Raw genomic sequence first — 14,286 nt, 5'->3', positions numbered from 1 at the left:
ACTATTTAAGAATTCCCCTCCCAACATGACTGGAATACCTTGGGAAGTTGCCAGAGACCAGAGCGAGCCGCCGCACCAGCTCTTCACATGACCCGCGGGCCTCAGAACTTCACAGAGCCGAGCTGAACGTCTCCACACCACTGACTCTTCACCAGATATTCTGGGATTCTGCTGAATAGTATCGTGTTGACGTCATGTAGCTGGACCGAGGAGAAACTCTCCCGTCTACCAAGGCCGAGCCGCGCAGACTGGAGTGTGCCACCAGAACAGTTATACACATTTCAGTGGTTGATTACAATGAGTTGACTCATGCGTTTAATAAGCCGTTATTCTCCGCTCTGAGAGGATGAGCCTCTTTTGTCAGCCGGCCAATTAGAGCTCCTGTTGCTGCTCTGTGTGGATCTGACTTAGGTTTGAACTTGTCTTGCCGGCTGTGCGTTGAAATTACATCACGGACGCTGCGGGAATTAACAAAAGGCGTTGACGATATAAAAATAATCGTATAATTCAATATAAAATCCTACTGACTTTGGCGAGGCCTTGACATCCTGACTATCAGTGCCTAATGATGGATCAAACCCACAGACAGTTTATAAAGATGGACGATTCCTCTCCCTCTCCTCCCACTATCCAAAAATGAAGCCAGAATATCCCAGAGAGAGGATGGAGTCCGTCTCGGCTGTCAATCATCAGCTTCAGCCCATTTTGATATAATCAAATGACTAAATAAAACAAAACTTACTGGAAAAATTAACACTTGAACAAAGTTCACTCTGATAAGAACAAGAATGACATAAACATAAATGTTTGAATGATGAAATGAGAACAATAGCACATATAATGAGTTTTGTTAGACTTCGTGAGTCGTTTTCTAATTAACACAATTTAATGTAGATTTAATGAATTACTTGTTTTTCAAAGTACTTGAGGTTAATTAGCTAATGGGAAAGTACATCACCAGACAAATTACTAACCAAGTGCAGTAAACTACTTCTGGTTTTCATCTGTCATCAACTTGGAAACATTTTGTGATTATAAGTTAAGTAATTTTTGATTTATTAACAATCCTTTAATAGCAGTATTTAAGTTGCCAGGTTGTTAAAACCATCGAGTGAGAAGTTATTCATGGGTTTTGGTGCAGATTTCCTGCAGCTGTTTCTAATCTATTTCTAATAATAAGATTTAGGTGAAAGGGATCTATTGATAGAAATGAAAAACAAAATATTGAGGATGATTTTACCAATCATTGTCTTTACCCTAGAATGAGCCTTTGTATTTAAATACTTTCCTCGCTACGGAGGCCGCCATGTTTTTTACAGTAGCCCAAACTGGACAAACTAAACGTTTTGAGGTTTTATGACAACTGAAGTCTTCCAAAGGTTCTGTCTCAGGTTCGCTGCAATGTGACCACTCACCACTAGATGTCACTAAACTCTACACACTGAACCTTTAAGTTAGAGTCCAATGTCAAGCCTATATACAAAAGCATCGATAACTTATTTTTCATCTTGTGATTCATGAATTATCATATAAGTTCATAAATGGTGTCAAATCAGAGAACAGTAGAGTGGACGCTCATCACCACAGAGCTGCCGTCGCTCTGTGTGCACAGCTCCTCTGCTCAGCCGCCTCTGACCAGCGAGCAGGCAGTGAGCTGGCAGTCTGCTCCCCGGCTGTGACATCACTTTCCCAAACATCCACTGTTGGAAGTTTGTCCATATATGGAAGAGCGCTCCACTTTCTCCTGACTGTCAGGGCTATCCCGTGTCGGCATCTTTTACTGCTCTCTGTGTGTGTGTGCGTTTGTGTGAATGTGTGTGAGACAGAAACAGAGAGAGAAAGAAAGAGAGAGAGAGAGAGAGAGAGTCGGTTTACCTTACAAGGCAGACGGACCTGGCCTTCGCTTCACGTGTTTACAGGAGCTCACTTCTCTTTTCTTTGAATGGACGGCTGCGGTGTCTGCAGGCGGAAGGAAACACTCAAAGGTTTTACTCTAACTGAGTACTTTACAGGAAAGTCATTATCCCTCAGTGCAGGAAAGTGGCTCATGTGAATGACTAACTGCCATATATCATATCTTTAAATTATTATAACATCTGTTATAATTTCTCCTGTTTATGGGTTTATTTCACGGACTAAATAAAGATGGACGACCCCTCTTCACTTCCTCCAACTATCCAGAAATGAAGCCAGTATATTACAATTGAATGAAAACAGAAATACATAAATTAGTACTTTGTGTTGTACTACTACCAAAGCAACAGGTTTTCCACAAAGGATAAACAGTCAGCTGGTTTTATTAAACCACCAGGTTGCTGTTATTCTTTTTTCAGCACATTAAACTGTTGACTTGTGTTTAAAGCCATTTTCAGAGCCTTCGTACATTTCCGGAAATCTTAGGGATACGGCGAGAGATGGACGAAATGGAGCAGTACTGCTGAAAATTGTAGGGGGCAGTGTTGCCAACAGTTCTACCTTCACCTTCGCTTGAGTGTTTGCGCCCAACGTAAAGGACAGAAAGAAGTGTATATGAAACCGACACATTAAAGGGATAGTTCACCCAGAAAGGAACCAGAAGTGGCGGAGCTAGCGGACGTAGACACACGATGTTGAATGCACCTCGTAGGAAAATATCAGTGACATTTAGGCTTTAAACACGTGTATATGACCTTGTTACAGTCGAATATGAATGTCGAGGCTTGCGGACACTCAAGCAGTATGGAGGCACGTTATATTTGTATTGTAAAGTTTCATTTTTGGTTGACCTATCCCTTTACCTTACGAGATTCATGTTGTGCTTCCACCTGCAGTGGGTCTGTGAGAACCTGTAGAATGTAAAAACTTCAGCTTTAGCTCAGGGGCCACATGCCTCCATCAGAGGGCCCCGCTTGGCTCCACGGGCCTCTGCTTTCCTCCCACCGCTTCCTAAGTATCCTGGCAGTCAAGATGTTCGGATCAACCTACGCTAAAGCCTCGGCACTGACAGCCGAGCCGGCCAATCCGCTTGAAGGGGGGACGTGTCCTGAGGCACGGAGCCGTCCAATCACACGCTGGATCCCCCCAACCCCCCCCCCCCCACCTCCCCTCGCTGATCCATTCAATTTGTCTGAGGCGAAGTTTTTTGCGTCTGTCGCTCCTCGACACTGGACCTGCCCACCGACGAGTGGCTGTTCTCCCGCAGAGCAGAGTGAGAGAGGAAGAGGAAAAGAAGGAGGGAAGGAGATAGACAGAGAGAGAGAGCCAGAGCCAGAGAGAGAGAGAGAGAGAGAGGGCGAGAGAGAGAGAAAGAGAGAGAGAGAGAGAGAGCCGGGGGTGGACCGTTAATTTCATCCACTCACCGACGGGAGCGCGCGGAGCAGAGCGGAGCTGACACACCGCTGCGCCAACATCACCTCGCCGAGGAACCGGGGACGGAGCAGACCAGTCGAGCGCGTCTCTCTTCCATCTACACACACACACGCACGCACACACACACGCAGACATTACGCTTCACACACACACACGCGTACTATGGATGAGTATGACGATGATCAGAAGTACATGCCCCAGGAGGACGACTGGGACCGGGATCTCCTGCTGGATCCTGCCTGGGAGAAGCAGCAGAGAAAGGTGAGTTACTTCCTTCTACCTCCGGGTGGGGACGGCGCGGAAGTGCGATGGCTGCAGGAGATCATCATTCTACTAGTACTTATTATAAAGCTCTTTATTATGATTATTAGTATCATGATTATGGATGGATGGGGGGGTCTGTGGCGGAACACTTTGACTATCGATTGATCCGCGAGCTCAGGCAACAGCAGCTGTTAACTTTACGCATCACCATCTTCATCTTCATCATTATTTCTCTCATACTTGAGCTGCAAAAGTTATCTTCTTCTTCTTCTTCTTCTTCTTCTTCTTCTTCTTCTTCTTCTTCTTCTTCTTCTTTACGCGCACTGGGTCTCAGTCACATCCTGTATCGTGTTATGAAATATCCTGTAGCCCAGCAGCAATTACATGCATGCAGCAGGAGGAGGAGGAAAGAGGAGGAGGAGGAGGCCCACCCATTATCTTTGCAGCAGCAGCAGCGGGAGGAGGAGAGGAATAAGTGGAGGAATAGAGGGGTGGAGGAGGATAAGTGTAAAGTAAAGGGGGGTAGGGGGTACGAAAAAAAACAATTAAAAACTGGACTTGACGCCCCCCCACCCCCCCACACGTTTTCCAGAGCAACAGATGTCAGCCATGCGCTCCACTGCGTATTGTGTGTGTGTGTTTGTGTGTGTGTGAGTGTGACTGAGCCCTCCTGTCATTTGGTTTGTGATGCGACGTGGATTAGACCACGCTTAACAAGCAGGGGATGGCGTGTGTGTGTGTGTCTGTGTGTGTGCGTGTGTATGTGTGTGTGAGTGGGTGGGGGGTCGCATATATTTGGCGCTTTTACGCACAGATTCCAAACCTCGGACTCCTTCTGGTGCAAATATATAGTTGTCGTGTCTTGACGAGTCTGAAAGTTGAATTCATTCATCTGTTAACTCCTACATGAAGGTGAGCCTCGTTACCCGGCATGCACAGGGTTACCCCCCCCCCCCCCCCCCTGCACAGAGCTGCCTGCAACACATCCATATATTGTCCTAACAAGCCCAGATCTCCTCCACGCGTCCCACAGCTGCTGCTCTTTTTCCACACTAGAGTATGAATGGTCTGTTTCCAGAGAGGTGCTACTTCTCTCTCTCTCTCTCTCTCTCTCTCTCTCTCTCTCTCTCTCTCTCTCTGCCTTCTTCCTCTCTTCACTACTCCCCATACTTTTCCTCTGCTTCGAGAAAAAAGAAAAAAAGGGGGGGGGGGTGGGGGGGGGGGGAAAGAAAAAAGCTCTGTGGAATCTGAGTAAGCGCTGTGGTTTGGGCTGGGCTTGCATGGGAGCAAGCGTGCCCAAAAATGGTAATAATCGGCCCCACTCGCTCGCTGTTGGAAAAACTTTTCCCCCAAGTTTCTCTCTCTCTCTTGCTCTACGAAGCTCCGGGCTCCCAGTTTCCTGGATTATGTCATCGGCAGGCTGCTACTGGGCGAAAAGCAAACCAAGGGGGAATAAAGGGAAGGTATGCAGGGCCGAGGTCAGGTGTGAACAGCAGACTGGGCTCCCTCTCACATCATCTGCTGCTTCTACTTCTCTCCTGCCTCTTCAGTCTAAAAGCATTTCATCCAACAGAGATAAAGGTTGCTCAAGGAGCCATTGTTCACACATCCTCTCTGATCCAGCCGGGGATCACAGAGCTATGTCAGGGTGACACACTTTCCTGAGGGACGACCCTCATCGAACTTGTCGTCCCGCAGACAGCAGCGATGTTTTATTCATCAGATAAATGGTTATTCTTAGTCCTGACGAGACGCTATAGACACTCACAGGCTGGCTGGGAGGACAGACAACCTGAACTCTGTCCTCGGCCTCAGGGAGGGTCAACTGTCACACACACAAACAGGAATAACACACACACACACCACAATTCCTCCCAGGCTCCTGCTGATGAGCAGACAATGTGGAAAGCTTTCATTGTTTCCCCCCATCGAGAAAACAATCGTCTTTATGTCTTCTTCTGATCTGTTTAGTGTCTAAAGGCATCAAACAACTTCCTGAGGTGCCTCGTTGGGCCTTTAGATGATGGACGTGTACCTACACCGATCAGCTTCTCTACGTTAATTTATAAGTCAAGAAGTGATAATTGTGCGGCAAACATTTGAGATCCTGTTTGACTCTCAGAGAAAACCACAGTGTCAGTGCTTTTTACTTCTTTAAACCTGTTAAAGTCTCTTTATTTGGACCTTAATGGTAGCATATACCAAACACAGTAGAGAAGCACATATTGTGTATAGGGTGAGGACTTTGTCACAGGCCATGTTAAGCAGTTCTCTTCCCCTGCCTACAGACTCAGCTTGTCAGAGAGTGCTTCAAATATTTTGAGTCCGATGCAAGTCCTAACCTGACCCCTCAGGAATAAAGGCGCTGCTATCCTCTGATCTTGGAATCTTAATGTCTCTGCAGACCCAGGTGTCTCAGCCACACGATCCTGGAGGTTACTCAAAGCAGAAATTTGTCCCACATCCGATAAACAAACAAGCAAACTCACGCCACATCTGTTTCCGAGCACAGTTTCCAGGTTTGGTAGCTGGAAGGTGGCGTTCAGGTGTTAGCTGCCGTAGCTCATTTGTCCAGGTTTGTCCTTATAAGGATAAAAGCTGCAGTACCTTGGATCGGTGCTGCCTGGAAAACCTCCCGCCTCCCACTTCCCACGTCCCACACCCCAACCTCCGTGATCCCAAACACTCCCAACCCACACCCACATTCCCCTGCTCCGACTGAACAAGCCAGGTCATAGATAACATCCGTGATCTGCTCACTTCTGCCCCCAAAAAATTATTCTCTAGTTTTCTTGGTGTCTAAAAATGATCATTTCTGACAGACGTAGACTGTGACTGGGTTAAATAATGAAACATGACGTGACTCTTCATTTAACCCAATGACTTCATTGTTCTGGGGGGTGTAATCAAAGTCTGTGTGTTCAGTAGGAACTTGTCATGTCGTGTGACTGATGTACAGGAAATGCCCACTAAGCGAATCACTCATCGGACTCGTCACCCCTTCACACCCCCCCCCCCCCCCTTCGAGTAATCAGCGCTCTCTGGGCGTCCAAACCCAACACCCCGACCTACATCTGACGAAATGTCACTGAAATACTGATTATCAGGAAACAACAACAAGCCTGGTTCTGTTCTGTGTGCCCCAGGAGTTATTAAGTCCCGGAATCTGACAGGTTCTTCGGTCGCCAGGAAACTGACTCAACTCATGAATGACTGTGTGACGTCGCAGTTTTGGCCAGTTCCAGCACTGCAGCTGTTTACCAGATTGCATAATGGGGATGTGTAATGTCAGCTCTGACCACCTCGCAAAAATGCTTCCCGTCATCAGATTCCTCCGCTCCCATGATGCACCTTGCACAAGCGCTGTAGCAACAAAAGACGGAGAGCGTCACAGGCAGCCGGTGACAAAGCAGGGAGAAAATAATGAACCCCCCCCCCCCCCGCTCTCTGTGTTTGTCTGATCTCCAGCCTGTTGACGGTGTTATGTGCTGAAATGTTGCTTCTTTTCATTCAAACATGAGCTCACAGAAGAGTGACACACTGTTTTTGAACTGTCTGGATGTCCCGGGCTGTTTTCCCCATATCCTCTCAGCCAACAGAGTTTGTGCCGTGTTAGCTGATGTTACAGCCGATGAGATGATCAGTTCAATATAAGACTCTCTGAAGCTGCTTTCAGGCGTTCATCGAAATTCAGGAACTTCAGGAACTCAAACTGCAACTGGGCGTGTTCACGATGTTTCTAGCATGTGATGGACACGGAATTGAAAAAAAAGAGAGAAGATATATAGATAGAAAGATGGATACTTTATTAATCCCGTGGGAAATTTAGATCATCCAGTAGCTTGTACACTTAAACACATCACTGACATATTTACATAAATCACATACGGAGAACATATTTACAGATACAGGCATTGAATGCAATGATCTGATTGTGTCCCCATTGTTGATGTGCTGTAAACAAAAACCCAATAAATCTGCAGCGGACTTTAAATCTCATGTGCTCTTTCAACCAGGCGCCACTGCTCTCCTGAATGTTCTGGACGTTCTCTCGTTGTGTTGTGTTGTGTTGTGTAGTTTTGTGTCCGACCCCCGAACAATCTCCTGCTGCGTTTACCTCGTGTGTGAAACTCCGGAAAAAAAATGTCTGGTCCGCACTTCTGTGGCCTGTAATACCAGCAGATCTCCGTGCACAGATCAAAGTGGACGCACCAAACAAAGGGGTTAGTCATGTTAGCCTATGAGCTGTGGAGGTGCAGCTTTTGTTACCTACACACCGAGCCACGCTTGGTTTACCCTCTTCTTCTCTTTTCATGCTAAGCTAAGCAAACCTCTCCTGTCAGGAGGTTAGTTTCAACCAGTCGTGAATCAGGATTTTTATTTAACCTCTCACTGAACTCTCAGCAAGAAAGAAAGTGTCTATTTAAAAAAAAAAAAGAGACATGGGAATCGACCTGGCGTCTCAGATGGCACCTCCGTCTGACTCAAAGACGCTTCAGGGAAATGAGCAGCCTTGTGTCTGCTCCCCGGGCGGGAGGTGGTTAGTCCTCCGTCAGGGTGGCTGCCACACGCTGAGGTAGGATGAAGTCAGAAAATTTAAAGCAATCTTAATAAAGGTCCGACAGCCCTGCGCCCGCTCGCTGTCGGGGCTGACGCTGTTGGACTGTAAATCCCAACAGGAGCTCCCCCGGCGAGCCAATCAGCCGCCCCGGTCACGCTGTCCGGGCCCTGTCTCGTTTGTCCAGATTGATGGGGTCACGCGCTGCCCCCCCCCCGGCCTCGAGGGAGCATCCAGCCGCCCCATCACAGAGAGAGTTATGTGCCACCAGCTCATCCTGCTGGGTTCGATAAAAGGTGGAGACCCTCCTGATTTGACATTTTCCACTGAAGATGCAAATTGTGTTGTTTGAAATCTGCATTTTGTTGACAGCGTTATGGCCTGAAAATAGATTTCAAAGGTTTGACATCACCCAGAATAGCCTCCAGTAAACAGATCTAAGTTTTAAACATAACGTTTCAACTTTTTAAAACACTTGAGTACAACAGCTGCTGTAATTCAAACCTGTGAACCACCATCACCAAGCTCCCTCTCCTAACCACCTCCGCCCACCTTCCTTCTTTTCTTCCGTCTGTAATCCGATCCCGCGTGACCACGTCAGGTTCGATCGTTTCATAATTGAGCGAAACACCTTGTTGATGAGAAGCTCTCAGTCCGGAGGAAACCATCTCGTCTTCACAGCCCGAAGCTGCTGGACGAAGGGCGACATGTCAGAGGATCCCGACCTGTGTCTAATGACTCGAGCACAACCCGACTCCACGTCTCGGGCGGGGGTTTCCTTCTCCACTGGGCTGTGGCTGTGGTTGCTGATGGAGAACTGGTGCCGGTGTGTTTACCAGAGAAAAGTCAATGTGACAGCTGACAAAGATTGATCCTGTACAGAGTTGTTTTACTAGACACACGAGGGAGAAGTTCCTTTCACATCATTTGATCTGGACCCGTGCTAGAGGCCTGGCTGTGTTGATGGTGATGTTGGTCTTTATGTGTCCAGCAAATATTTGATGGATATCCTAAGGATGAATTATAATGATATCCGTGGTCCCTTAACTTTATTTTTAGCGCCATCATCCGGTCACCATTTTGGTTTATGACTAAATATCTGCAAAGCTAATCACATTCCCAGCATCAGGTGTCCCTTTAAGGGTTAGCTAGCTAATGTTGGCATGCTTAGTCCCACTGGTGTACATGGTAAACCTTGTTAGCATGTTAGCATGTATGCAGTTTGTACGTATAAGCTCTTTTGCACCTAGACTGTTGTCCGAGAAAATAAAATAACCTTTTTCAACAATCTTAATTATATAAATCTGATCAGGAAATAGAACAGACTGAACACTTATTGGATTAGTTGTAACTTTCTATCTTGGAGGTTTTGTTTTCACAGCAACGGAATAATAATAATAATGAGTGTGCAGCCTCTCCTCTGTTCCTGCTGTGCGACCTCTTCCCCCGGCCTACAGGAGAGAGAAGGTTGAACCCCCGGTCTTTCTCAGGCTGTAAAACATTTTCATGCTGTTGAATACTTTCTTTCTTTTATTTGTTCCAGGAAGGTGAAAGATAATTTGTCGTCATCAAGCTGCGAACAGCACATGGGTTTCTAGACCTCACTGTTTGAAAAGTCAAATGTGAGCAATTACCAGGCTCTTATCTGAACAGCTCCCAAATGCCAGGGCCCTGATGCAAATAGCTTATTTTCTCAGGCTTACGCTCCAAATTTAGAAACGTACACAGAAGTTGGCTCTGTGCTTTCAGGTCAATAAAACCGTTTGGATTTGTTTGACTGCTGAGTTTTCGTTCGGAATGTTATTGATAATCATCCTGCACGGTCTGGAGTTCGCTGTTGTATCCACAGTTTGCTTGAAGCTGGAGACTCCAGACCTGCTCCACATCCACCAGGGGATTTGGGGGTCAAGGTGCATTTCCTGTGGAGCTAAAATTGCAGGGGTTAAAAACCTGCTCAATCCTTGACCACGTCTGGAACCACTATGCACTTATGGTCACATGTATCCAATAGTATACGATCTGGGGGGGGGGGGTTATAGGGGATCTGCGTGCATGTTTCCGAGGTATTTGGCTGCACCACATGGGGAGGAATCAGACGTAGTCGGGTCTTTCCTGTGCTAATGCTATTAATCAAACCACATGCATTCTCCAGCGCCTGAGCTCGCTGCGAGGCCTCTCTTTGAAGCCGAGGGGGGGGGGGGGGGGGGGGCTCGCACTGTACTCGCAGAGTCTATGAACATGTGAGTGTATTAGTTGTAAGCCTCCTCACAGGAGCAGCTGCAGTGCGTCTCGTTTAAGTGAAAGCAGCTTTGAGTAAACAGATACCGAGGTAAGAGCAGGCAGCGGGCGCACCTTTCCATTCAGTAGCTGTATGGGTGGAGCCCAGGCCGGGAGGGAGGAGGGAGGAGGGTGGAGGCAGAGCGGGGAAGAAGAGGCTCAGACAGAGGAGCTTTCAGGTCTCTGCACAAAGACGGCGTGTTCAGGAGGCCATCTTTTGTCCCTGTGTCAACCTGGAGTCAATAATTTATCCTCAGCAGCCACGACGGTGACGGGACCTCAGTGACTCTTAAAGTGCGTCCCCCCCCCCCCCCCCCCCCCCCCCCCCAGAAACTGCTCTGTCATTAACAGTGAGGGTAGTTAGGTTCCTTTAGGGAGCCCCGAGTCGGAAGTTGCAACTGAAACACCCCCTTCAAGTCGGAGAGAGGAGTGAAAGCTGAAGTTTGTTCTGTTTATTAGCACGTCTGTCATTAAATGTGTCGTCCACACGCAGGACTCTCAAATTACTGTCTGTGGACGTGTTGTTGTGCGTGAAATGCACAACAACACGTTATTATGAAGTGTTTTTTCTAACAGTGGCCAGTAAACATTGCTCCTGTGCAACTGGATCAACTTGGGTTATTTGGTTGTGATGTCATTGGAAGTTATAATGGCACGCGGCATTACTTCAAAAATGTTATCATTAGCTTAGACCTTCCTATTTTAAAAGTAAATAAAATATTATTATAACATAAGATACTGAATTTCACCTTTTAATACACTTGATACTCAATAAAAAGTAAATTAAGTGATGACACAACTTATCAAGCTTACAAAGTGTGATCCTAAAGTGTTTGATGAACACCATGTTTTTTTCTTTTCTATGAATTTTTTCCTGATATAGTTCTATTTTTCCTGGTGTCTGTTCATACCACAGCCTCCATTGCTCCCACTAACCACTTAGTGCCCATTCTTCCTCTGTTTATCCAGAATCAGCTTCTGCTGCTGCAGCCGGATATTTATCAACACATCATTTCCCATGTGGCGGAGCACTTCTCCCTGGTTCGGATCATGTGGCTGGTTCTGACTGTGTAGGCCTGCGAGGAAACGCTATTTAAATCAGGGAAGTGGGAGTAAATGTGTCTTTTTCAGGCCAATAACTCAAATCCCAACTTTACATAAAAACAGTTTGATAGTTTTGGGTCATTATCTTTTACTTCTGTCATTTTTTCCCGTCTCCATTTGCTCCTTCGCACCATCATCAATGGAGATGGATGTGGCTGAGTGGGTGGGGGAGGTTTTTAAGAGAAGTTTTTCCCGCCTGCACATATTAAAATCTCCCTCTAGTCTTATCAGGAAGTTTGTCTTCTTCTGCACACACGGGGGGGGGGGGGGGGGGGGGGGTCTGTTTAATTTGCTGTTTGTGCTCTAAACAGTTAATTGTAATGTTTTAACTATGAAGACAGGATGTTTCTGAGGGTTTTATTTACATTGCAGCCAATTATACCTAAAGCACAAGTAGGTCAATTAAAAGCAGTGAATCAGTCGTCCTAGGTGGCCAGATGTTGGGGTGGGGGGGGGGGGGGGAAGAAAAGTAGAGTAAAAGTGATTGTTTGTGTGAACTGAGTTTGATGATAACGTTGGAACCAAATCAATCAGTCATCTGGGTCAGTTCGATCCTGGGGGAGAGAGTGTTCTGATGGAATCGAGGCCAAAGGCTATTTGTACCATTGCTCTCTTCCACTTTCCCCAAAGTGGGACAAGTAGCCTATCGAACGTCTGAATTTCAATCAGTGGTGTCTATTGATCGTGTGGTCCACTGGTGCTCATGGTCAGTTAGAGCTGACTCGCTGCAGGGACGTCACGCACTGCTGGCTCTGTGCTGCCTGTGAGACGCTCTGCACAGTTAGATTCTGCAGCAGCAAACCAGCACTGACCGACATTTCTCACCCCCCCCCCCCCCCCCCGCGCGCTAGTTTTATGTCACAGTTTCCCGGCTGCAGGATTAGTCTGCACCAACCCGACGTTACCCTCATTTGCAACAGTAAACAGGCAGCCACTCCGCAGTGCTCCGGGCAGATCCCATTACAAGATGTATCAGACACCTCCCCTCCACGGCCCCACCCCTGGTAACTTGGCACAAAGGGAGCGCCCGCCTGCACCGTTGTTGCCGTGTAGTGGAGAGCCCTTGGACCGAGCGGGGGGGTGCAGTGGAGTGGCTTGAGCTGTGTGAAGTGCTGGCAGGTGCTGTGGCTGCTGGGTGGACTCAGGCCGTGGAGGAGGGCGGGTGATACAGCAGCTCGGCCGCTCAGCTGATGGTGCTGGTCATTCCATGTCGTGAAAGCACAAGTTCAAAGGTGGAGAATAACTCAACGGAGGACAGACGTCATGGTCCTTCCTCTTCTTCCCTTTTTTTTCCGCCAGTCGTGATTACAAACCTCTGGGACCTTCTGCTGGTCCTGCTCACAAACCAGAGGAGACACTCAAATCCCCACAAGATGTGTCATTGCCCAGCTCCTCCAGCTTGGATACCTCGACGGATGTGATCGCTCAAACACATTTACTGCAGTTATATCAATAGTACATTTATATCTATAAATTGGCTAGGGTGAAATGTCTCCACACATGAGATAGTGCATGTGGAAGTGTTCTGTAGAATAAGATGAGAAAAAAGCTTGTAAAAAACACTAAAGCAATGCCAGAGATATAAATCGTTGGACAACAATTGGAATCGTCTGTAAAAATATTTTACAATTGATGGATAAATGAATAGAAATAGGCTAGATGCACAGATGAACAATCCTCAATCAGCATGACAATATATTTTCCCCAGTAATATCATCGAAACTTACCTGACTAGTCCTGCACACTACAGCAGGCCTCAATAGCCCTGCTGTAGTGTGCAGGATGCTGGGAATTATCTGCACAAGTGCAGATAAATGCACATTGGAGGGTTGAAAATTCAACGTGCAGCGTGTGCTGCATTCCATACATCTTTAAAATAGAGTTTTGAATGATGTTTAATTGTTCAGCGTTTAATTTGTGTAGTTTTTTTTCCCTCAAAATTCCCGAGCTTAACTTCCCATGGAAAGTTTCTGGAAATTTACCGGAAAATTAAGTAAGACCTGATTGTGGTTCAATTGAACTTTAGTTCCATTGATCTAAAGACATTTTAGGTTATGAAAGTACCTTTTTCGGTAGAGACCCCTTCACCACTTCACCACTTCAGACCACTACCAAAATATGACAACAACCGTTCTATCATCATTTGCAGACTTTGATATTACAACTGATGAAACTGGTAAGTAAAACCTTTATTTAACTTTTGAAGAATGTAGGTAAAGAATTTAATATTGTGAATCTAAAGAACAATTATTCAGATGTTTAAGAGCAAAGTAGAGATGAAGAAACAGAGAATGTGCTGGTTTAATTTATGGGGACAACGATGTTGGGGCAATAGTACCGGCAAGGACTTGATTTTATGTTTTCACCACTGCTCCTGCTGACTCCTCACCTTCACATGTTCTCCACATGAGCCGGTGGAGCCTGGCCGTGTAGCGAGACTATGACGTAAATTCTGGTCGTATCCCATTCGACGCTATCTAGTGTATCGTTTCTGACATAGAGGAACCACAACAAATCGCGGGAGTTGTTTTTTTCCAGAGTTTCTGGGACGGTAGACATGCTAGATACCCAAATGAACGTGTAGAAGCACTACAAAAGTGGAATTTCCATAATATGTCCCCTTTAATGTTCAAGGATTAATAGGCTATTTCTATATATTGTTACCTGTTCAGTTGTTGTAACTATGTAAATTGATTCTGTAAATTATAAACATATTCTTGATGACGCTGATGAAG

The 14,286-nt window shown here is 46.4% G+C and overlaps 1 protein-coding gene across 4 annotated transcripts in view; it reads left to right on the top strand.

Moving 5' to 3' along the window:
• Nucleotides 1-3,119: 3,119 nt before the first annotated feature.
• actn1 (actinin, alpha 1) overlaps nucleotides 3,120-14,286 on the top strand; it is a 51,348-nt gene continuing 40,181 nt past the window's right edge. For all 4 annotated transcript variants that reach the window (XM_053434161.1, XM_053434159.1, XM_053434158.1 and 1 more), the window contains exon 1: nucleotides 3,120-3,609. In XM_053434161.1, coding sequence (XP_053290136.1) covers nucleotides 3,511-3,609 — 99 coding nt within the window. In that variant the 5' untranslated portion in view covers nucleotides 3,120-3,510. The remainder of the gene's footprint in view (nucleotides 3,610-14,286) is intronic.

Source organism: Pleuronectes platessa, chromosome 11, assembly GCF_947347685.1.
Source record: "Pleuronectes platessa chromosome 11, fPlePla1.1, whole genome shotgun sequence".
In the NCBI taxonomy this organism is placed as follows: domain Eukaryota; kingdom Metazoa; phylum Chordata; class Actinopteri; order Pleuronectiformes; family Pleuronectidae; genus Pleuronectes; species Pleuronectes platessa.
Note: the sequence above shows the minus strand (reverse complement) of the source record. Positions and strands in the feature narration are given on the sequence as shown.